The 25,753-nt window shown below is 43.5% G+C and overlaps 1 protein-coding gene across 1 annotated transcript in view; it reads right to left on the bottom strand.

The window, feature by feature from the left end:
* The window catches only part of HMGCLL1 (3-hydroxy-3-methylglutaryl-CoA lyase like 1), a 63,486-nt gene extending 38,678 nt beyond the window's left edge, over window positions 1–24,808 (bottom strand). The window contains exons 1-5 of the mRNA XM_081906439.1: window positions 24,579–24,808; window positions 15,928–16,005; window positions 15,272–15,379; window positions 8,630–8,725; window positions 6,133–6,281 (exon numbers count right to left, since the gene is read on the bottom strand). Of these exons, the coding sequence (XP_081762565.1) occupies window positions 6,133–6,281; window positions 8,630–8,725; window positions 15,272–15,379; window positions 15,928–16,005; window positions 24,579–24,695 (548 nt within the window). The 5' untranslated portion in view covers window positions 24,696–24,808. The remainder of the gene's footprint in view (window positions 1–6,132; window positions 6,282–8,629; window positions 8,726–15,271; window positions 15,380–15,927; window positions 16,006–24,578) is intronic.
* Window positions 24,809–25,753: the final 945 nt, after the last annotated feature.

The raw sequence follows: 25,753 nt of genomic DNA, 5'->3' as shown, positions 1-25,753 counted from the left end.
GGGACTTGGAAGGAGAACTTGTAGGGAGGATGCTTGCAGCTGAGGGTAGCTGTGCAATTTATCACCATCAGCATTCAGCAAAAGTGCAATCAATCCAAGCAGAAACTCAGCTCTGCACAGGAGCCAGCCTCTTGTAGGAATCTGTCCGAGATGGTTACAAAACCAGAGAGAGAGAGAGAGAGAGAGAGAGAGAGAGAGAGAGAGAGAGAGAGAGCTGCTAGCACAGCTGAATGCAAAAAGCCCTCTGAGGCTCTTGCCATAGACACAGATGCTGCCTGCTTCCTGTTTATTATTACATTGTATGTTTGCATGTAATTTACACTGTTCATTGCAGGGTGATTCAATTGCATTGGAAGTTCATGTCAGAAGAACAGGGGATCTATCCCCAAAGCAAATTCTTAAATATAGCAGTTGGCGTATCCACGGAGGAAGCTATATTTTAAAAAGCAGCCAAATGGTTGCTAAAAATGCTGAGAATTGGGAAGAGAGAAATGTGACTTGTAAAGGGCTAGAATACTCAGGCAAACTCTCCTAATCAAAGTCAAAATCAAGGACTTTGGATCGCCAAGAGCCTGTTTCAAATCTGTTCTTTGCAAAGTACTCAGCACATAGATTGCACCATATGAGTAACATTAATAATTACCATTATTAATACTGAAATAATAAGAACATAAAAACACAAGGAAAGCTTGCTGTATTGGGCCAATTGTCTATCTAGTCCAGCATCCTAATATCACAACCAACAATAAGATGCTGCTTTTTTTGTTTCTAATGTCTTACGATGGGTTACATTTTGCTTTTATTGTTATGTTAACATTATTATTATTGTACACCATCCTGAAATCTATCTAAATGAATGAGTGCTTAAGAATTTTTTTGAAAAATAAGCCTGCCTACTGATTTTTTGCTCTACTTCTTCAATCAGCTGCACCAAATGTGAGATATTACTAACTGCAACAAAATATTTAAAGAAGCTCTTAAATCCTTTGGATTTCATTGGCCTTCAAGCATTTGCTGGATTGTAGCCATTATGAGTAACCATTTATTTGACCCAAAAATATCTCATAGTTGCTAAAGAGATGCAAATAACTTTGGTTTCCCTTAGGCAGACTTGATGTTACATATTTTCATTGGATTCCATTCCATTTCATGCCACAGTGAGTTCTAGAAATGGGGGGTGGGGCGGTTGAATTTTACTGTAAGTAAATGAAGTAAAATCATTTGTGTGAACCACAAGTGGATCACTTCTTGGTAACATCCACACCATCCATTTAAAGGACATTTAAAAGTCATTGCTCACCCCTGAAAAAAATCATGGGAACTGTAGTGTACCCCTGTCAGAGCTACAATTCCCAGCACCATAAGACAGCTTCATTCTCCATGATTCTTTGGGAGAAGCCGTGTGCCTTAAATGTATTTTGAATGTCAAATGTATGGTGTGAGTGTGAATCTTGACCTAAGGTGGGTTACACTAATGGCAACACAGTTTTCTTTTTAGTTTAGGGTTTTGTTTTGTTTGTTTTGTATTGTTGTTTTGTCAGAAAGAAGAAATGTGGGGAAGACAAAAGAAAATGAAGAATGGCAGAGATAGAAGAAAGTACCATAGAAATTAAAACTAGATCCCAAGTGACAAGCAGGGCTGCTAGCTGTGGGCCTGAGTCACATGGTCTTGGACCTGGGTCACATGGTCAAGTTAAAGAGAGTTTGGAATAGTTATGTATCTCTTCTTGCCTCCCCATGCCACATCACTTTCGAGGACTTATGCTGCTGGTATAGGTTTCACTGGCTTAGGTTTCATTGGCAGAGCTATCTCCAGCTATGCTGGGATTAAGGGGCTTCCCCCAGCTGAGCTAGGAAGCCTCAAGATCTTCCAAATCCAAATCCTAGAGGATTGCACTCTTAATAACTCAACAAGAAAATCTCATGTTCCAGTGAGCACGGGGGCTTCCTTGTTTATTCCAAGATAGATAAATAGCAATTAAAAATATCAAGCAGATTTCTTAAATCTTCAGCTACAGTTACGTATCTGTTTTTAACAACAAGAACCAGCTGGTTTTAAAAGACATCGGAACTTGCATTACAAAGCAGCGTTTCAAAGTCAATGTAAGTATAAAAGACTCTTAAAACTGAATCTTGGCCCAGTCATCTCAAACAGGGAAGGGGGACATGCAGGTGTCCAGATTTTGTTGGACTACAAGTCCCATCATCCCTGGCCATTGACACCCATCCTCAAGTGTTTTTGCCTGGCTGCGCTCTGTTAGAGTTTTTTGTTTGCTTGGGTGGAGGATTCAGAGAGGCTGTGGGGGGGTGTTGAAACTAGCCTCCTGCACAAAAGTAAAGTTTACATTTGTTGCTTCACCCATTTTTTGCCTCTGGCTTCAGCCACTGCTGGAATGCAGTCCTCAGATGATGATGATGATGATGATGATGATGATGATTTATTGCAGGCTTTCTACTGGACGGTAGGATCAGAGACCAGCAAGTCATCATAGGCACCCCAGAAGTATCATCCTTTATCTGGGCGGGATAACCTGAGCTCTGAAATATGCTCCATTTTCATATTATGGGCATCTTATCTAGAAAAACTCTTCCAGCCTTTGTTGTAAAGCAGGTCAGCTTCAGTAGGGAATAACCAGCTCTATGGCATCTGTCCCCAAACAGCTTTTCAGTGCTCTACTCTAAACAGACAGGAAGTGGATCTCATGAACCCGAAGGAGTGGGGTGGGAACCATCAAGGAGCTATGGAAAGCATCTTAGCAATCAGTAAATGTATTTACAAAAACCAGAAATTGTGCTTTACAATTCTTAAGCCATTTCCCCTTCATCATGCTGCGAGTGAAACAGATTAGACAGAGAGATGCAGTTACTTGCCAAGACCACCCAGGGAGTTTCCTGGCTAAGCAGGCGTTTGAATTTACCAAACTATAACATTTTATCCACCTGCACCGTCCCGGCCCCTGACTAACTGCAATATATTTACTTAACCTTTTCTCTATTTATTACATTCACATTTCCTAATAATAATAATAATACTGACTCCAATAACATGCAGTCTTCTACGGGGAATGACCCTGGTTGGTATTTAATGAATCCAACAGTATACTTGGGTTTTTGTGCACATTCTGAACTACACCTCTGAACAGCAATATCTCAAACTGAGAGACTTAAATGCAATTTAATGTGTAAAATAGGAGCAACTACACTCATCAGATTCTTCTAACAGCATCTATTGTCATCTAATAGATGCTATTAGAAGAATCTGATGGAATGTTCCCAAATGTTAATAACGTAGAGAAGAGCCCCTCTGAATCACAGCTCACAATAGCCAATTAGTGTCTTTTTATGAAGTTCATTCATAGAACATTCATATAATTCTCAAGTTGGAAGGGATCCTATGGGTCATTTAGCCCAACCCTCTGCAATGCAGGAATATGAAGCTGTCCCATGCAGGGATCGAATCTGCAACCTTGGTGTTATTAGCACCACACGCTAACCAACTGAGCTATCAGAAGCAGGGCATGAAGGAAACAGCCATCTCCTGCTGCTGCACCTCCTGGCCAATGGGTATAACCATGGAGGCATAATGCCTTTGAATGCAGAGGCTCCATATAACAATGGAAAACAATAGCTGTTGATAGATCTATTTTCTCTGATATTCCTAAAACACATTTTAAGGGAAGAAACCAGCTGCTGTTCCTCCAGATGATTCCCATTGCCATCAGCCGCAGCCGGCAGAATCAATGGCCAAGGATAATGGGAGTTGTAGACCAGACATCTACACCAGAAATTTATAGCACTATCATGTCACTTTAACAGTCATGGCACCCCCCAAAGAATCCTGGGAATTGTAGTTTGTTGTTTGGAGTTTGTTGTTTGGAGACCCCCCACCGAGCTACAGTTCCCCAAGATTCTTTGTAAAAGTGACTGTAAAAGTGATATAAGAGTGCTTTAACTGGATGTGACTGTAGTCTCAACAACATCTTGAGGACCACAGTTTCCTCGTTCCTGTTTCTAAGCTATCTAAGCTATTGGTCACCACAATTTCTTGCTGCAGTGAACACTGTCCATTAAATATGCACTACAGGTCCAGGTATTGTGCTCCCCAGTCCCCAACGCCACAGAGAATTAAAATAACATGGAGACTGGTTTGGGGATCGAAACAGGCCACAACTTTCTTGGATACAGATGAAAGAGGTTTGGCTTGGGCATGGCGCAATCAAAACACTACCAGCCTGCCTGCCTGCCGGAAGTGACACATAGGTCAATCTGGGCGGGGGGTTCCTAAGACTTACATCAAATAGGGTGATGCCTGCAGGGACCACCGTCTGGGGGAGTGTCATTGGCGGAGACTACAACCTCCCCTCCTCCAAGACAACGATTGCCACAATGCCCAACCAGTTGTGACGACTGCTATGAGGTAGGCAAAACCACCAGGACAGGACGCCGATGTCGCGATTCCCTCACCAGGGCCTTGGGGGAGTGCCTGTTCTACTTCTTGAATCTACTTCTAATCAACTTCATTGGATGTGTCCCTGTAAAATCATGGAGTCCGTATACATAAAAATTTATTCGTGGAATTAATAGAATTAAGGTATTAGTGAAGGTATTTGATAATTACTTAATTAGAAAACTAATCAGTAAAAGTACTAAGGGAACATACCAGCTTGCTTCCTTTCTTTTTAAAATGAGCCCTTGAATTCTTCCAGTAAATACTTAAATATTTTAGTGCGACAGCGGGCAACATAGAGCGCTTTCTGTGATGATTTAGTAAATGCTGCTCCAGCTGTAGCAACACAACAACAGAGTGAAGCTTAAGTTCTCAGCGAAGTTTTCAAGCACATTTTCCATTAATTTCACCCACTGCCGTAGATTTACGCTTACTACATACACATCAGGTTGCCAGTGAAAACAGAAAACCAAAACTGAAACCTTTAAAATTATTTCTGAAAGTAGCTCTTTTTTTCTTTTTTCTTTTTTCTTTTTTGCATCGCTCCCAATGGGCCGTTACGTGGCAAATGGGAACGCCACCGGGCATTTCTTATGACAGCAGCGGCAAAGCTTTTTCCCTTTCATGTTGCTGCGGAACACAAATTAAAAGGACAAAAGCCTCTGCCCTCATTCCCTTTCCCTTCACTTATTCCACTTATTGGCAACAGCTTACGAACACAATAAAGAGGGGGTGACATAGCCCACACCCCCTTCCTCTTCCACATCTGAAACAATTTTCCAAAAAATACTCTTGGGGCAACAAAGCTTGGGCATTTCATAGAATCATAGAATTGTAAAGTTGGAGGGGACCCCGAGGGTCATCTAGTCCAACTCCCTGCAATGCAGGAATCTCAGCTAAAGTATCCAAGGTCCATGACCTCCTGAGGGAGTCAGTTCCACTGTCGGACAGCTCTTACTGCCAGAAAACTCTTCCTGATATTTAGTCGGAATCTCCTTTCTTGTAACTTGAATTTGTTGGGTGGCAAAGTGAAATAACGGGAGCTACGGTCCTAAACACACACTTTTTGAGGCTATGGAAGTAAACCCCGGAACGACAGTGGGGTGAGGCTGTGCCACAGAAGAACACACACCCCACAGCTGCAGCCCTACAGGGGCTTATCTGGATGGGCCCCGACCTTGGTTATAAGTCTCCAAGGCCAAAAATTGACACAGAGAGAGAGAGCCCTCCTGCCTCTTTCCCAAAGCTGGGCAAGTGCCAACTAGGCTTTGGGAAGGAGCGTTGAGGACTCTAGGACCCAGTCAGAGCCCTCAAGGCTCCTTCTCCAAGCCCAGCGCTTACTAGAATGAGGGGGAAAGGCAAAAGCGCCCCTTTAGCTCAAGTGAACCGGACCTAAATCTGCCTCTGATCTGGATGGTGTGATTACAGGTGGCCAGATCAGGGCTGTGCAGGCATACCAGCAAAGCCCATTTGGCTCTACCAGCTGTGTGCCAGTCCAGCTGTGGCCTAGCCACCCCCCAGGCCACTCCTGAATTGAACACAGCAAGCGAGTCCTTCCTCTGTTCCCCCCATCATACGCGCCACAGTCCATTTCTGTTTCTAAAAAAAGCTTCTCAACATCATGAACTTATAGGCAGCTTTCACAAATTTGCTAGCTTGATTAAACGTGGCCTTTTTCATTTTACCCTCGCACTGGAATGTCCATCTTCCTGGCAGACTTCACAACGTCTTCAAATCTTTCCATGCTTTCGTTAATGCTGCAGTTAATATTCATTTTGCTGAAAGACTCAGAAGCTGCACCAAAGACAGACACTTCTGTTGCACCGGCAGCAATCTAAAAACCAAACAGGATCAAAAAACAGAACAAATGTGGTTGGGTTTTGTGTATTCCCCCTTCCCCAGTAAATAACTTTACATCTTTCTTTCTTTGTGCATGCTATGTAAGCCTACTATCTGAAGCATTAGCTAACAAAGGTTGGTCCAGAAGAAATCATTCCCATTGATTTAAATGGAAAATGACTTCAACTGGTGTCACGCCATACTTGTTTGTTTACTTCAAAGCAAGTCCCACTGTGTTGCATGGGATTTACTCTCCTGGAAACGTGCATTTGCACTGCGGCTGTAATAAACTAAACTCATTGCCTCTGTTGTTTCATGACGCTATTATCCTAATGATCACTCCAGGAAGCAACACTGATTTTGCTTTACAGAAAGCCTCTTTCTCCACATGTTTAAAATGAGTTACGAAAGCACAAGTGAGGCACCGGCCCTAAAATTATCTAAATGTCCTTTCGAGCAAACCTGTGTCATTGAAATAAATGGGAGTCCTCTAGAATGATGAGTTTCCCACATGGAAGCAAGTGAAGGTTTTGAGGCAGAAGGCCATGCACTTTGCACAGTCACTACGGGGCTCACAGAAAAGCCTTAACTGTTTATGTGAATTAAATCTCTTTTCTCCTCTAAAGCTAGGGTTGCTGTATTTCAAAAAGTGAAAATCTGGACACAAAAGTTGTAGAGCTTTTGTAGTTTTGCTAATGAAAATTGCCAAAATCTACACTACCGGCAGGAGCTGCCATATAGCCAGAATACCAGCTATGTCTGGATGTATGGCAACCCTACTAAAGCAGAATTCTAGAAATAAGACGGTCCTGTTTTTTGTAAACACTCCTACCTGTGCCTAGATCACAGAAAGCTGTCAAATGCAGGTGGAAAGCAAAGATGAGGTGTAACAGATTGTTTTTTGGCATTTCATTTTTAAGAAGACACCAGAAACCATAATGTCAACTTAGAAAATGTGTAGTTGACATCATTCCCTCTATTACCAATTCGAGTCCTCCCACACCAGGGGTGGGCGATTCTGTCAATTTCATTTTATCTCAGTTTCTCATTTGACCAGTCTCCAAATAAGTTCCACATTTCCACATCAGTTTCCACGTTGTCCTCATTAGAATTTGTCAGCATTTTATTGTGCATTTCTCCTGATTTACACATTTTTGTATGCAATTTTGCCCAATATATGTAATTTTATAAGCCATTCCCTCTAATAGAGGCATCTGCAAACTCGGCCCTCCAGATGTTTTGAGACTACAATTCCCATCATCCCTGACCACTGGTCCTGTTAGCTAGGGATGATGGGAGTTGTAGGCCAAAAACATCTGGAGAACCAAGTTTGCCTGTGCCTGCTCCAATACAATGCATTTATGCATATATATTTTTTACTAATATATGCACACGTCCCCTCTATTTTATGCATTCTTAAACAATTCTTCAGTTGCAGAACTGCACCTCAAAATTCAGGGAAGTGCAAACTTTGACAAGCAGCTGTGTTTCAGCTCACATGTTGTTGTAAGAAGAGCGAATTAGAAAGATTAGTATTTGAATGCAAACTGAAACTAATTTCTTCCTCACCTTTTGTTTCAGGATTACACAGATATAGACAAAGGCACAACATCCACAAATAGGATTGAAGAAACCCTGAAGAGCTACAAATCTGTTTTTAGGAAAGGGACTCCAAAAACAGCCCAATGAGGACTGAATGTGTTCATAGACCATGCATTGCTGGTAGCAAAGAAATGGAAAGGGATGTGTGCAATTGAGTTGCTGGAATCCTGAACAGCAGCACTCAACACAGCCACATTTTGTTGCAGAACCCCCTTGTTATCCAGCAAAAGTTGTTGTTATGTACTGAGTTGAAGTTGTTCATGTGAAATTTAGCATAGATTTCTGATTGTGCTTATTTATTTCTCTTTGTTCGTTTCTTCAATTTGTATACTGCCCTTCATTTGAAGATCATAGGGCAGTCCACAACATAAAAATGCAAAATGAGAACACAAAATACATAATAAACCAAGAAGAAAAGCAAACCAATAACCCCCACTCCCACAAACACTTTTTAAAGGGCACAGAATGTTCTATCACGTTGAAGGCCTGTTACAGAGAAAAGTTTTTGCCTGGCACCTACATGAAGGCACCAGGCGAGCTTCCCTGGGGAGAGCATTCCACAAGCAGGGAGCCACCACAGAGAAGGCCTGCTCTAATGTTGGCAACCCTCCAGACCTCTTGAAGCCTGATTTATGCCACGGATAGGGTTAGATCATGGAATCTTGACCTCTGATAAAAATAGCTAAATATGTTTAAGACCCTGGAGCTTCACTGAAAGATAAAGCCATTAAGTATACGTACAGCAGAATGGAAGCCTTGAAGATTAGGGGTAAGGACTGGATAACGGACTCCAGGATAGCATTCTATTCCTCTCATGACTTCTGTGTGATCAGCCATCTTAAAAGACAAAATGTAGCTTTAGTTTCTTAAAGTCATATGACAGTATCAGGTACTTATTCATTGGTTACTGACAAGGTAACTGAACTGGGGACTTTTTTTAAAAAATGGCATAGAAACATAGGACTGAACACAATTAAATATCAATAAAGTAAAACTTGTTTCATTTCACAAGAAGTCACATAGAAGTGATCTTTGCACCAAAATGGACTAAACTTCCATGTCCAATTTTGCCCCTTCCTGTTATGCAAAGGACTGGATTGTTTGGATCTCTGGATACCTATGTTTAGCGTGAAAACAATAGCATTTTTTATTTTTTTAAAAAAGTTTTTTTAAAGGAATAAAATAGCTTATTTAATGGCATCATCTAGTGTGTGTGTTTTGTTTTGTTTTGTTTTTGCATTTCAAAGCCATAGGTGAGAAAATTATGCATGCTATAAAGTGGTACCTCGGGTTAAGAACTTAATTCGATCTGGAGGTCTGTTCTTAACCTGAAACTGTTCTTAACCTGAAGCACCACTTTAGCTAATGGGGCCTCCCGTTGCAAAGTTCTTAACCCGAAGTAATATTTCTGGGTTAGCAGAGTCTATAACCTGAAGCGTATGTAACCCAAGGTACCACTGTATTATTATTATTATTATTATTATTATTATTATTATTATTATTTATTACTTCATTGTTAAGAGACTTTGGGCACTTCTACATAGCAGTGTATTGTGTGCTCAGAGAAGCTGATCCCTTTGCAGTTTCGTCATTGTAGGGAGGTGAATAATTGTGGCATTTTAAAAGGCTCATGACATCATCCTCATCAAAATACCACCCCATATTATGTCCTATTTAATCTGGATTTGCCATTTCTGTAGAAAACCCCAGCCCCCCCCCCCAGCCTATAGAACCCTTGTAACCTAATATTTCCAGGCTACAATCCTATGTGCAGGGCTGCAAACACACTATAAAGCACATTCCGACCCTCCGAGAATTCTGGGCACTGTAGTTTATCCCTCACAGAGTTACAAGTCCCAGCAACCCTTAACAAACCACAATGCCCAGAATTCTTTGAGGGTGGTGGAGGGGAATGTGCTTAAAGTGTGTTTTGAAGGCATCGTATATACAAAGCCTTAGATCTACCGGATTCAATGGAGCTTACTTCTGAGTAGCCGTGTATAGGATTGCACTGTTCCTGTTGTTTTAAATATTTCTAATGCTTTATAGGATTGGTATTATATTATGGCTACCTGGCAGGGTATCTACTTGCATTCTAAGAAAGCAGGACCGAAGTGGGGTAAGTAAATAATCACAGAAATGAACCCTGACTTCTTCTTCCCAAACCTTTAATCCCTTAATTAAACAAAGAATGTTGCCCACACTTCCTAGGCTAAGGAAAACCTTTGAAACCAAATAGTTAACGTAATGGTACACCAATGTGACAAAATCCTGCACTTTTTACAGCATAACTGAAAATACAATTAACAGGCTAAAGTGAAGGTGCAATTCAAGCTCCATGAAACTTAATCATTGCAAATAAGGTTTATATAATGTATTTGTCCCCTCAATATTTTCCTTGTAAGCAGACTCTTACTTTAACATGTACTTTTAACATTTAGGCAATTAACTTTCAAAGTGCAACAGGATACTTAAGCAATAAGCCTTTCAATGGCAGCCCTTTATCATTCTTGGCGATTTCGATTATAGGTGTGGGATCCTGTTTTAGATGGCACCTTTGCTACTGCAGAACTTTTTTTTCTACTTCTTCTGGCTTTTTCTAGTCAGAAGGTCTTTGCCAAACAAAACATTAGCAGGGAAATGGTAAAAGGGCTTTAAAATGCAAGGCAGACAGACAGAAAGGAGATGGAAACATAACTAGTCAATCTATTCTCAGGACCAGAGAAAATAAAGTGCGCTAAGAATTCTGAACTCCATCTCCAAGTTAACATGGCCATGGCATATAAACAGAATGTAATCTAAATATCAACTAAGCCATTCAAACAAAACACTCAGGCTTGAAATGGGAATAAAATCCCCTCTCCCAACGTCCAACAAAGCCCAGGCCAAATTTGCTACCCAAAAGGGCTCACAGGAAAAGGAAGAAATGAAAAACACATTTCCAAAAAATAAAAAATCAGGGGAGGGGATGAAAAGGGAGGTATATGGTTGCTTTAGATTGTAGATATTCCTTGAAGGAAGAACCTTGTCCTCTGTTCTGATTCAGCTTTCCCTGACCTGGTGCCCTCCAGATGTTTGTGGACTCCAACACCCATCAGCCCCTGCCAGTGTAGCCAATGATCTGGAAAAGTGGGAGCTGTAGTCAAAAAACAGCTGGAGGGCACCAGGTTGGAGAAAGATGGAGTACAACATGAGCTGGAGTAATTTATTCTAGCGTAGTGAGCTAGACAGTGTTCTTAGTGTGAGCTTCTAGGAAAATATGGAGAACACAAGATAGCAAGACAGTTCACCGGGTTTGGCAGCTTTCCCTCCTTTGTGTGGGCCAAACTATACATTATGACAGAGATGCATGAATACAATGCCATACCCCTCAACTGTCCCAGGAAAACACCCCGTTTTGTTATGCAAGAGCATGGTAGTCATTTTGGGCACCACAATCTTGCCCCAAAAAGTACTTTGGCCATGGTCTTGCATGGGTCACTCACCCAGGAGCATGGCCTGGAAAACGTGCATCCCAGTTTTTGACCCAGACATGTTAGAGAGTGTGCAATTCCGCCCCCTTTTTCAGATAGTGAAGGGGTGGTGATGTTGACTGGGACCACTGCATGTGTGCTGCGGAGGTTGATTAACTCTTCCTGAAAACCAAGCATTGGCAAACTCGGCCCTCCAGATGTTTTGGGACTACAACTCCCATGATCCCTAGCAAACAGGACCAGTGGTCAGGGTTGATAGGAATTGTAGTCCCAAAACATCTGGAGGGTCAAGTCTGCCTATGCCTGCTGAAAACTGTTTTAAGCACTGCATACAACCAAGATTTCAAGCTAAGACCAGATTTTCTCCTGAACTGTTCTGAGTCATCATGCTTTATAGCTGGGGGGTCAAGGGGCTTGCCAGCCCCATGATCCCTCATTGCAAACGTCTGACAATGCTGCACGGCCCCTCCTGCGCTGCCCAGAGCGGCCTGAACTGCTCTTCACCAGCTGTTCCTCCCATTAGGCTTCCCAGTGATTGGTTTCATCCATTGTTTGCAGTTCAGGGTATTAGGCAATAAATCTTGAACTACTTGGATGGGAACCTCATGAAAGGAAACCAGTCGCTGAGAATGTCCTCCTTTGTGCAATCATGTTATAATTTCGCAACAGAGCCCTGTAGACACTGGTTTGGCTTAACGGGGTGGGGCTTTTTCTACAAGCGGCACTCTATCCATCTTCTGGCGGCAGAGGTTTAAATAACCAGGTGAACAAGAATGATTCCAGATCCTGTTCTCCCTCCCTCAACCCCCTAAAATGCAAAAAAAACCCAAAACGTTTTGGATCAACTTAAACTCTCCAGGTCCAACTTTCACCTGATATATGCCGTTCTTGGCCTCCATTCTGAAAAGTGAGATTGAGCTCTAGAGTGCAGTTTGCAGCAGCAGCAGCAGCAGCAGCTGTCTCTTTTAAGGTGGCTTTCATCTCAGGCAGGAGGGCACTGAGATGAGTTCTTTTAACTTAAAATAGATTACCATGGCATCAGCTAAAATCACTAATATGCTTTCGGAGGTCTGCTTAGTTGCTGCGAAGTCTGGGGCTGGAGAAGAGCTCAAGGGGCAGGATCTGTCATATTCTCTGCTTTCAGTAGGACTTCCTTGGCCTTGTCGGCTGTAGCTTCCTGCATCTGAGGTCAGGAAGAAGTATCTTAGGCTTTTAGATGGGATAAAGTAACCACTTGCTTTACCAGCCATCCCCATCTGCCCACTTTCATGTTGTGTCTGGGTTTTGAAGATTCGGGCTTTTTATTAAAGCAGCGGTAGATAACTTTTATTCTGCAGGACTATTTAGAATCACAGAATCATAGAGTTGGAAGAGACCACAAGGGCCATCGAGTCCAACCCCCTGCCAAGCAGGAAACACCATCAGAGCACTCCTGACATATGGTTGTCAAGCCTCTGCTTAAAGACCTCCAAAGAAGGAGACTCCACCACGCTCCTTGGCAGCAAATTCCACTGTCGAACAGCTCTATTTAGGCCTGCTAGTCATCCCCATTTGGACTGTGGCATTGTTTGGTCCAAACCAAGTTCTGTATTAAAGTTTTAAGAGTAGAGCAACTGACCTAACTGTATGCCAGGAAATGGAACTCCCATATATTTTCCCCATTTTAGGAATATTTGGGTAGGTAGAATATCCCTCATGGGAGCAACACACCAGAGACACCTTTGCAGTAATAAAAGTTCAAGCTCCATCAGTGTAGTGAAAAACTGGTGGTCTGCAAAGCCTTCATTATTAGAAAGACAGATGTAGGCATTTCCATCTGAAAGGCAAATTGCCCTGGTAGCTTTACATACAAAATTTTAAAGTCTCTTTTTCTTCAAATTTGGCACGGTGAGGAAAGAGTTGGGGTATAGGTGCAGCTTGCATTTTAGCTCTGCATTGACTGACGCAGCTGTCAAACTGCGCCAATTAAGTAACTAAGACACCAAATTCAGGCCACAATCTTCACCAACAAACTACCTAAATTCAAACCCATTCTGGGATCCTAATATAGTTAACAGACACAGACCTACCTATCTCAAAGGCCATTCATTGCTTGGTAACTTTATGATAAAAATCAACATTTACTCTATAGATTAATCTCATAAGGAGTGAGGACAGGAAACTAACACAGAATCTCTCTGTGGCATGACACACACTACTAATACTAGGCTCTTCCCAGCAAAGTGCAACACCAGGAATATTTCTGTTTCACCCAATTAACATTATTGATACGGAAAGGGCTGCCAAGTCCCATTCAGTCCAGGAAATTGTCCGAAATAAATGAAGGCTTTTGGTATATTGAGGATCACTTTGGTCAATTACTTGCTATTATAAGCTTACTGAAGACAGATGGATTTGATATCTACAGCGGCTGATTGCTTTTGCACCTCCACTGAATGAACATTTAATTCTTATTCCAACTCATTGGGCCAGCTGATTTAAACCAGGCTCTGCTCCCTTGTTGCTACAATAGTAAAATGTCAGATTTGACATCACTGAGCACTAGAGCAGTGTTTCCCAACCTTGTGCCTCCAGATGTTTTTGGCCTACAACTCCCATCATCCCTAGCTAGCAAGACCAGTGGTCAGGGATGATGGGAATTGTAGTTCAAAAACAGCTGGAGGCACAAGGTTGGGAAACACTGCACTAGAGGCTCCACGTAGAAATATGGAATGACAACAGTGGTGTCTTGCCAGCAGAAGACCCTGAGTTTAATGCCCATCAACTGCAGGTAGAGCTGGGAGACACTCCCATGTAGAATGCTGAAGGACCACTTCTGGTCAGCGTAAACAAGACTGAGCTTGATGTGTCATGTGACAAAGGTATTTGAGAGCGGAAGCAGTAAAGGAGTCTAGAAATGTTGTGAAATGCTGAAAAGCTGCAGAATCATCTAGCATGCTGAATCACTGTGACTCATCTTGAGGATGACTCATTCTCTATGTAAGTACAGTCAAACCTCGTTTTGCAGACGGGATCCATTCCGGAGGCCCGCCCACAAGCCGAAAATGACGCACATCGAAGCACGATTTAGCGCTACTGTGCATGCGCAAGCAGCAAACCTGGAAGTAACCCGTTCTGGTACTTCTGGGTTTGCTGTGGATGTTCGCCGAAGTGGACACAAGTGGAAGCAGATGCAGAATGAGATTTGACTGTATCTGCTTGCAGGCAGACTCAGTCTGTGTGTCTGTGAGTGGTGGAGCCTGTGCTCTGTGAAGCTTGTGCTCAGTGGAGACTGTTGATGCGTAATGTGTGACTCAATAACTCTATGTATGCTCTGAAGCTAGTTTAATCTTCTGTTCACCATGCTGTTATTTGCAAACAAGTTCATTTTAACTCAGTAAAGCTTTTATTCTTTTACCGAAGAAGAGTCTGTGTTATTAATTTACACTGCACGTAATGATGGACCAATTGAGACAGTGTGGTGTAGTGGTTAAGAGCAGTGGACTCGTAATCTGGTGAACTGGGTTTGCTTCCCCGCTCCTCCACATGCAGCTGCCGGGTGACCTTGGGCCAGTCACACTTCTCTGAAGTCTCTCAGCCCCACTCACCTCACAGAGTGTTTGTTGTGGGGGAGGAAGGGAAAGGAGAATGTTAGCCACTTTGAGACTCCTTCGGGTAGTGATAAAGCGAGATATCAAATCCAAACTCTTCTTCTTCTTCTTCTGACTTGGCATAAAGCAGCTGCTACGTTCCTCTGTCCTGAGTGCCAAGTGTGGACAAGGCAGGGCAAAGTCAGGTGGGAGGTGACTAGCAGCTATAAGGCAGAAGGTGTAGGGGTATGATGGTTCAGAAAGACATTCCTGCTATGGGGAATCTACATAGCATAAGAATGCTGGATCCTTCTGTACGATGCGTTTTTCAATTTACCTACCTGAGGTACCCATTTCGAAGAAACAAAGCTCGTCACTTCTATGACAGGCAAGCCTGTTTTGGAAAGTCGGTTGATGAATTCAATTTTGACATCTGTAGGGACTATAGCCTGTGGGAAAGTAAGGGGGAGACCGGTATTGGTAAAAAATGTAGCATGTGGCAAAAGCATTTTGAACAACAATAACAGGTATTTTTAACGCTCTAAAATAAAAATGGCAGATACTGCAAATGGGTGCTATTTTTTTTCAGGCAAAAGCAAATTGGCACACCTACAGGGATATGAGTATGTCAGGGAGGTGGGGAGGTCAGGGCAATGTGAGCACACCAGCAGTGCCCCTGCCCCCAACTTTGTTCCCACGCTGCCCTCGCAACATCCAGGTACATGGTAACAATGAATGTGCTGGGAAGCCAGGTCTGTGGTGGCCCCTGCTGCCTGCCAATTGCTCCTGGCTACAGATTCCCCCCGCCTGCTGTAGAAAGATATTAAAAGCCCTCCATAATCAATTAACTACACATGTGTTTGTGTGTGTTTGAAACCAGAGTTCATGCACACACTGAAGCACTTCAGTCATACGTATTTCAGAAGATCCATTTCATGCTTTAAACTTCCTGGCTTTCATGTGTAACTCAGCACTTCAACTCACATTGTCCACTTACCTTTTCATTCTGCAATCCATCTCTAGGCCCGACTTCTACTATTTTAACAAATTCAGGAAATCCACTTGTGAGCAGTTCCTGAAACAGAAAAGTGTGTAAATAAATAAAAGATAATTTGTGCTAGGGCTCCCACTCTGGGGCACTGCCCCAAAGAGTTTTGTTTCAAGTACTGAATTCGTTCCGGAGGTCTGTTCTTAACCTGAAACTGTTCTTAACCTGAAGCACCACTTTAGCTAATGGGGCCTCCTGCTGCTGCCGTGCCACCGGAGCCCAATTTCTGTTCTTATCCTGAAGCAAAGTTCTTAACCTGAAGCACTATTTCTGGGTTAGCAGAGTCTGTAACCTGAAGCATATGTAACCTGAAGCGTATGTAAACTGAGGTACTAGGGATGAGTCCAGGAGTGGGCAAGTTATAAAAAAGAAAAAAAATTCAGAATAGGTGCAGAGTGCTCTTCAAACCACCAATAATAACCACAAGGTGTTCCCACAGTGTTAGGATTAAAGAGTAGATATTTGTCAGGAAACATGTGATAGATCATACCTCCTCCAATATTATTCCTATCTAAAACCAACTGCTTTGCATGCAGAATGCCCCAGGTTCAATCCCTGGTATCTCCTGTTAGAGACCCCTATCTGAAACTTTGGAAAGATGTTGCCAGCCAATGTAGACAACAGTGAGCTAGATGGACCAATGGTCTACCTCTGCAAGGCAGCTTCTGTGTACCTAAGGCTTGGTGACTGGCAGCACCTGTGGCAAATCTGCTCCAGAGTTACCAATCTAGAGGGGATGCTTGCCTATGATCATTTGTCTTGTTGGCAGGCTACTTTGAGAAGTGGGGGTTGGCCATTAACACCCCACTATCATTCCTTTCCTTAAACGTCCCTTCAGAAAAAAACCATTTTCAACCATGGCCTTAGACCAGAGGTTCAGAACTTGATGTCCTTCAGATCATGTCCCATAGGCCCCAGACAGCAGTCAATGCAGGAAGTTGTAGTTCCAGGGACATCTGGAGGATCACAGCTTGCCTTATATCAGAGTTTCCCAAACTTGGGTCTTCAGCTGTTTTTGTACTACAATCCCCATCATCCCTGACCACTGGTCCTGCTACCTAGGGATGATGGGAGTTGTAGTCCAAAAACAGCTGGAGACTGAAGTTTGGGAAACCCTGCCTTAGACAGAAGCCAATTGGGAAGGGGTGGGGGAGAGAGAAACTAAAACTTGGGAAATTCAGAAAGAAAACGAAGATGGGCCTATGACAAGTAAAGATTTCAGATTTGACTAATAAGGCTATCCAAAGAATTCAAAAAGCCATAGGGTAGAATTAAGCTATTGTGAAGTAGTTAGCACAAATAATCAAGCCTAGTTCAGTATGCAAAGCCAGTATGCTAAATTCAAACAGGTCACAAATGAAGGGAGTTGTAGTTCATTATGTGGAGGACCACAGGTTCCCTTCCCTCTCCTAGACCAGAGCAACATGAGCAAGCAGACTGTAAAAGTTGCTGCAGCATGGTGAAACATAAGGTTCTTGCTTCAATATCTGAAGCTCTAGCCATTTAAAAGGTCTATGCCTTCTTAACTATGATCTTCATTTCATTAAGTCCCAATTAACCATGGAAGTATCAATGAGGAGGGGAAGATTTGTGCAGACAGAAGACAAGACTTGCAGGACAGGTGCCTGGGTAGGAGTCAGGAACTGATTTCTGTAGGAGAGGACACTGACAAGCGTTGGGAAATAACTGGGGAATATTAGTTAATCCTGAAGTCCCACGTGTGTGGGAAACTACAAAAGAATAAACTGCTGACTGCCTGAAATTCAAAAGAGACTCACTCTCTAGCCGAAAAAACCCCCAGCAGAGTTTAAAACAGAAATATGTGCAGAGTTTGCAAAGTGCTGAAAATTTAGGTTGTTGGAGCTCAAAATGTCCCAGTATTAAGTGCTCTCAAATGTGCTCCCCCACCTCTACCCTTCTCCAAGTGAATAGACCACAACCTTAAGTAAGTTTAAATGCTTTACTTACAATAATCAGAGCATTGTTCAACCCTACAGCAGTAACAACACAGGGAAGGTGCTCCTGGTTACAAGATACATTAGTTGGTCTCAAATATGTGGTCTGAGTCTGGAGTCCCAGCCTCAGATGTCTGCTCAGTTACGTGGTTTAAAGTGAAGAGGGGGGAGAGAAAGAGAGAGAGAGAGAGAGAGAGAGAAGAGAAGAGAAGAGAAGAGAAGAGAAGAGAAGAGAAGAAAAGAAAAGAAAAGAAAAGAAAAGAAAAGAAAAGAAAAGAAAAGAAAAGAAAAGAAAAGAAGCCTTACCTCCTACCTCCCCAAAAGTGAGGGAGCATGACCTAGCCTTCTTTAGCAATTCACAGCTCTATGATCCTTAACCCCCTTCATTTACTAAAAAAGCATACGCATGCACTGTTAGGTTTGACTGCAAAATCTTCCACAACTGGAACTCGAAATGTGCACAACGAAATGCATCATTGTTTACCCAAGGCACATATTTTGACATGGCTCACACTGGAGGGGGGGTGGCGGTGGGAGGGGCAGGTGTCTTAAATTTTTCTCTCTAGAATCTGAAGGGGAAATGAGCCTCACAATGCTGTGCCTTTGGGTATATCTCTCGCATCCACCATCGTGGGTGTCACCTCCCTTGCCACAAACTGCTTTGCAAGTTAAATTAAAACCCATGTAGTAACATCCTTCAATGACTGCTAAAGTACAGTTTTTTAAAAAAAAATCCAGTACAGTTACTATGCATTTATGTGAGCGGTGTAAAAAGAAATGGGAAACAGCTGCACAACATCTCTGATCACATACGGCATCTGGCAGGCTAAACCTTCCTTGGACCAAGCTAGGCCCACACTTGCGGAGAACATAAACCTATTTTATTTAAATATAAAGGCAAAACTTTCACATCTGCTCAGTAACATCTCCCACCCCTTTCAGAAAGTGATTTTTCTTATAAGTGGAAGCCCTCCTGACAAAAGGGCATTGCATTTTGAGGTTTTCCATGATTATCAGATAATTGTGCTTACAAGGCAAATGCCACATTCATGATATAAACACATCTGTGAAAGAAGCAAGAGGATCTGAAGTGTGCTAAACGTATCATACCTTAAACAGGATGCGTTCGAAACGTGCATAAAGCTTTTATTGTCATAATAATTTTCAACCGTTATGAGCCAAATCTTGTCACATTGACTGGCACAGGCACACACCCGTAAACCTGTGTGTACAAGTGGAGTCAAAGGTCAGGAACATGTTATTGCATATTGTAGGGGGTGACCAATGTGATGCATTCCAGATGCTGCTAGACTACAACCTATAAATAAAAATATATATCCAATATTCTCTCATCCAGTGGTTGTATCCAATGGTAGTCCTACCCAGAGTAGACCCACTGAGAAACAACACATGCTGTATATCTAATGGACATTTAAAGCACATGACTTTAAAGAATTATGGGAACTGTAGTTTAATGGTGCTAAGAACTGGAGCCCTCTGAGAAGCAAATACAGTTCCCAGAATTCATTAGAGGAATCCATGTGCTTTTAATGTGTGTTGGATACTCTTAAATGGAGTGGATCTGCAGTGGAATCAAAATGGTGGAGCCACACACCAGCCTCTCCTGGAGAGCCAGCATGGTGTAGTGGTTAAGAGCAGTAGGCTCGTAATCTGGTGAACCGGGTTCGTGTCTCTGCTCCTCCACATGCAGCAGCTGGGTGACCTTGGGCTAGTCACACTTCTCTGAAGTCTCTCAGCCCCACTCACCTCACAGAGTGTTTGTTGTGGGGGAGGAAGGGAAAGGAGAATGTTAGCCGCTTTGAGACTCCTTCGGGTATGATAAAGCGGGATATCAAATCCAAACTCTTCTTCTTCTTCTAGTTCCATTAATTTAATGGGTCTACTCAAGTTCTAGATTGAAGACAACCTCTAATCTTGCTGTGCTGCCCCTGAACTTCTCACTGCTCAGGAAACCGCGGTGTAACAGACTAGTGCCTGTAGTATCAGAATAGCAGGAATTTCTTACACAATATTAAATAACCTCTGTTCCTTGAAAAGCTCAAAGCGGCACTCAAAATTTAAATACATAAACATCAAAATGTGCAATTGGCAAAAGTAGAGAACAAACCTGAGGAAAAATCACTCCTGTCAACCAGAACTTAAATTTTAAAAATCACATTTAAACTTAAGCCAGAATTTAAATATGAAAATTAAAAGCTAGAGGAAATTTATTTTAAGAAAAGGTCTTAATTTGGCAGTTTCTGCACAAAGCTGTTGTCTGATGGGCTGTCAATGTAACATTTCTTCCTAAATTTGATCCGGCAAAAATGCATGTCTGATGATTAAAGATAATGACTGGTTATTGAATTAGGTATTAGCTCTGTGAAGTGAGCACTGTGGCTAAATTATGTTGAATATCAACAAGGAAACAGTTTACATGAAAGCCTAAGAGCCTCAAGCATTTTCCATTTATCAGGTGTTGCCAAAGAAGAACAAACAGCTTGTAAAACCAGCCATTCCCACCCTCCCCCCAAAATAAAAAAAGTACTGCCATGTAAGTCGGAAAGTAAATTTCAGTTCCATACCCCTCTTCTGCTACCTCATTTGAGCAAGAGAGAAAAGCACTACCAGGGCCTGTGATCATGTTGTTTGCCAAATACTTCCATGAAAACATTCCCCTCCACACATACACACACATGCTTAGTTATAAATTGATGAAAATAGAGGTTTATAACAGAAAAATGCCAGTGACCTTTAATCATGGAATTACAGCCTTCTTTAAACTTATCCCAACTGTAAGTGAATAAAGCAAACAAACTTGAGACACCCACATGCAGATACAAACAAGCACAAGCAGCTGCCTGCTAATCACTTCCTGGGATGTGAGATCTGGCATTCAAGGAAATCAACAGAAGATCCACCTCATGGGGAAGGGCCATCGCTCAAGGTACAGCATCTGCTTTGCATGCAGAAGGTTGCAGGTCCAGTCCCTGGCATCCACAGACAAGGCTGCCAGAAGCCCTGGAGAACCGTTGCCAACCCAAGTAGACAATACTGAACTAGATGGTCCAAATGTCTGACTTGGTGCAAGACTTCTGGTCCTATCATCTTTGCCCATCACGGCTTGTAAGGTCAAGGGGGTGGGTCAAGGAAGCGATTAATGCCTCATTGCAGGAGGGGTAGTGCTGCCCCTTCCTTGGCCTCTGGGTAAATGGACAACTACTACCCTACCATGAATGTCCCTTTCCTGGGCAAAGTGATTGAGAGAGTGGTGGACAGCCAGCAGTAGATGGTCCTGGATGCAGCAGTTATGTAGACCCATTTCCATCTGGCTTCAGCACTGACACACCACTTGGTCACCCTGATTACCATTATCGGGAAATAAATGGGAGAATGTGTCACCCTGTTGATTCTCCTAGATCTCCCCACAACTTTCAGTAGCATTGACTATGGGGTCCATACAGAGCAGCACTGTGAGTTTCCAGACAGGGACATTGGGTCACAGTGGTTCGGCTCCTTCCTACAAGACCACTCCCAGAAAGTAGTGTTAAGGGACTTCTGCTCAACCCCATGGAACTTTTCCAGTGGGTTTCTGCAAGGTTCCATCTTGTCCCCCTAGCTATTCAATGTCAATTTTTTAAAAAGCACAGAAATTAGTCATTTATGGATTCGGATGGTGGTGTCACTAGCATGAGGATGACACACATTCCACCTGGCTCAGGAAAGGCTGAGCATGGGATGGACCAACAACAGTAACAATGATGGAAGTACTACAAGAGTATACACAAGGAGAGAAAGAGAAAAATAAATATGTGGGGACATAAACAGATAGCAAGTAGCCACCCTGAGAATGAAAACATGATGGAAAATACACAGCAATAAAATGGTTCCAAAGATCTAAGACTCTTAGCAACCTTAAAATTAAAACCATACTTTTTAAGGACATCTAATGGTAATAAACTGATTACCAGAAGTAATAATGGCTTCTAAAATCCATTAGATCAAAACACTTCTGAAATAATAGAACGCTCCAAGGGATATTTGCCAATTTGGAAACTACTTAATTTGGAAAATTAAAGTCCTCCAAGGACTGAAACTCATCAGGAATGTGTACATAAGAGGAAGCAGATTTTCCTCTGATGTTTAGAGCTTGGCTTATCTCTGTTTTACTTCCTTGTGTACCAAAGAAAACCTTCTGCAGATCTTCTAAGGGCAAGTTCACACACACAATCTATATATCTATATATGCTGTGCCCTAAAGTGCTTTAAAGGTACCCTAAAAATGTAAAGACTCATTGTGTGTCAAAACAGTCCATTACAGAGCTGAGCCATAATGTCCAAAATACATTTTTTTCTGATAATATTTCTAGATTATTCTTTTCCTCGCTTTCTGTCCCTCCAGAAAAGTCACTTTGCATAATGTTCTCTAAATTCTCTTTTTTGTGGAGTCCGCACCACTGAAGCCACTTGAGCCTCAAACAACAGCAAAGAATCCACAAGTACCCCCAAGCTACGTGCCCACTCCTTCAGAGGGAGTGTAACTCCATCAAGAGCAGGCAATCTCTCATCCATCCAGTCTAGGAAACCACCCACTAACAGTGTCTCCATCTTACCTGGATTGAGCTTCAACTTGTTGGCTCTCAACCTTAAAAACATCCTCTCTATACCTAGCCATGGAACACAGGTGGCGCTGTGGGTTAAACCACAGAGCCTAGGACTTGCCGATCAGAAGGTCGGCGGTTCAAATCCCTGCGACGGGGAGAGCTCCTGTTGTTCGGTCCCTGCTCCTGCCAATCTAGCAGTTCGAAAGCATGTCAAAGTGCAAGTAGATAAACAGGTACCGCTCCGGCAGGAAGGTAAACAGCATTTCCATGCGCTGCTCTGGTTCGCCAAAAGCGGCATAGTCATGCTGGCCACATGACCCGGACTGTACGCCAGCTCCCTCGGCCAATGAAGCGAGATTAGTGCCGCAACCCCAGAGTCGGTCACAACTGGACCTAATTTTCAGGGGTCCCTTTACCTTTACCCTATACCTAGCCAGTGCATACCTGCTGCCTTATATCTGCTTGTGAAAAGGGAGAGGGCTTTGGGGTAAAGTTTTTTGCAACTTTATGTCAGTCGATATACCCCTTTCTACACAACTCAAATATTTCCAATCCCAAAAGCTATGCACTTCTGCCCACCCAAGGGTTAGACCTTTGTAACCGGAGGCTTGGATTTTTCAACAGATGTTTCCTATATCACAAAGTTCATATTGAAGACTATTCAATAAGGCAGAAATAATGATCCACACCATATGGCAATCCTGTCCCATTAGCTAATTTGTGGGGGGAGCTGTCAAAGTGGCTTTACTGACATTATAAGAGGTGACAACACACCGGGGGCAGGGTGGATAATGACTACCCTGGGCTTTAGCTACCTGCACAGTGCAAGAGATAAAAGGAAAGTATAAATTATAGTTGTCTCTCAGAGATGAGTCAGGAAGTGTGGCTTCCTGGCTGCTTTGGGATACATGGTCCTGCTCAATTCAAAAGAGGGCTAGCTATCAAACAAGAGTAGTGACCTCTGGCCCATAGGCCAAATCTGGCCTGGCACAAGTCCCAATTTGGCCTGTGAGTCCATTTTCCCCAAACTATGCCCATTTACCTTCAAATGCCTCACATCCAGCTTGCACTTGGGAATCTGCATTAGAGATTTTGACAGGTGCATGTGCCAAACTGATGCCCTCCAGATCTTGCCAGACTACATCTCCCCTAATTCCTGACATATGGTCATGCTGGCTGTGGCTGATGGGAGCTGGAGGCCCACAACATCTGGACAGCCACAAGTTTCCCACACCTGACCCAGAAGGCAAGGGGATGCAGTGGTTATGGTTGTTGCCTCTGCTTGCTTGCTCATCTCAATCTCTCTGTCCTGGTGGCACACCAGTGAAGACTGGACCTGCTGGTCCCCAATTCAAGCTGCTGCAGCTCCGAGAGACTGGCAAGTGATCAGATGGGCAGCAAGTGGCCACTTCCAACTCTGCTTCCTCACCCTTACTGGGTGGCAAAGCAAGAAGTTACCACGCGATCCAAGGGAGAGCAGTTTCAACAACTGCACTGCCCAGAGGGAAAGCACAGGTGAGTGTTTGAAAGCAAAACTAACAGCTAAAACAAGAGAACTTAATGATGTCTGTTTTATGGAAGAATGGAAGCCTTTTCAGACTATTTAAACAAATATTATAGTATGATGAATTCAGAAGCAGGATTTGAACAATGAGCAACAGAAAGAATGAGAGATTATTGTATAATGGTTATGATATTAAATCATGAAGACTGGGTGAATTAAAAAAAAAACCACCATGGAAAATGGGATGGGAAGTCAATAAAACAAAAGAAAAATGTATTATGCAATCTTATGTGACATTTGTGGGAATTTAATTATATGTATGTATGTAATATAGAGGAGGCACCTCCAAGTCCAAAGTAAGTAGGGACCCCCACCCACTGGACGGGGCCCTAAACCATCCAAGGGGGCTTTCCCACTAACCCGGTGGTGGTCAGGGTCAGGGATCGGGTGGGCCCCCCTAAGAGCAGGGGTGGAGAGGTGAGGGCACCTGCTGCCCTACATCACCGCCGACCCCGTCCCTGCGTGGTGCTCAGGTACCTGCCCGGGATGCTGCAGCGCCGTGGGCTGCGGCGCCGCTTCTCCGATCCACAGCTGCTCCTTGAGGAGATGCTGGTAGCTGAGGCAGTGCTTCAGCGCCGACGGCATGTTGCCCATGGCCGCTGCTTCCTCAAGGTCGCCCGCAGCGCCGTCTCCTCCCCCCGCGGCCAGCCATCGCCGCTGCCGTCGCCGCACAGAGACCCGCGCCGGAACCGAGGCCCGGAGAGAGCGGAGGCAGCGCGCCCGCCTCAGCCAATCCGAGGAGTCGCCGTCGCCAGCGGCGGCGCTCATTGGCCGAGAGGGGCTGCCGGGAGTTCGCTGGGTCGGCGTCGTGATGCTGATGCTGCGGATGCTCAGGCAGCCTCAGCATCCTTCGCCAGGTAACGCTGCTGGGGTATAAGCGCATCCCAGAAAAGGCAAGAGAGAGGGCCAGGCTGCGCTCTCCACCGCGGAAGCCGCGAGGGGTTGACGAATAGCTGGATCATGCCATGCAGAGTTAGGTGGGACTCATTCCTTAGATTGCCGTCTAGTAAGGAAGGTTGCAACCGTTCTGAATTTTAAACTGGAGCAGACAGAGGGTACGCGCAGTATATGTGGTGGTGGGGAGTCTGTTTAAGCAATATTTAGTTCCTGTTCCAGTAGGTGGCGGTCACAGAGCCTCTTTAAGCGCTGCTCACGCCATTAAGAACTACGAGAAGAGAGAAGCGATAAGGACCAAAAAGACATGACTTAATTTCCAGCAGGGCTCACTAAGACTTGACTTTGGAGCACTTTCATAGTGAGAGAGCTGTGATCTGGGAGCAGGTGGTATCAAAAAAGCAGGGATAAGAGTGCCTGTGCATCAGGACTGATACTGTATTGCAGAACGCTGCCCCTTGGCCTATCTGCTTCAGAGTTGGATGGCAGCAGGTTTTTGGTGTTTCAAAGATTGGCACTGAGTTCAATACCTTGGACGAGGTAAAGAGCAGGATGTGATTTCTAAGGAAGGGTAATGTCAGTGGCGAACCTTGAGCTCTCAGAGTTCAGCGGCACACTCTGCAACACTGAAATTCGACGCACGCACACCACACCTCTCTCGCTCCATTCTAAAGAATAGTTGCAGCGTCCCCTGCAGTGCCCCCGAAATTGTGGGGGTGGACTTCTACTTCTTGGCAAGTCCACCCAACCTTCATATT

Source organism: Podarcis melisellensis (assembly GCF_964234715.1).
Source record: "Podarcis melisellensis genome assembly, chromosome: 3".
Taxonomy (NCBI): Eukaryota; Metazoa; Chordata; class Lepidosauria; order Squamata; family Lacertidae; genus Podarcis; species Podarcis melisellensis.
Note: the sequence above shows the minus strand (reverse complement) of the source record. Positions and strands in the feature narration are given on the sequence as shown.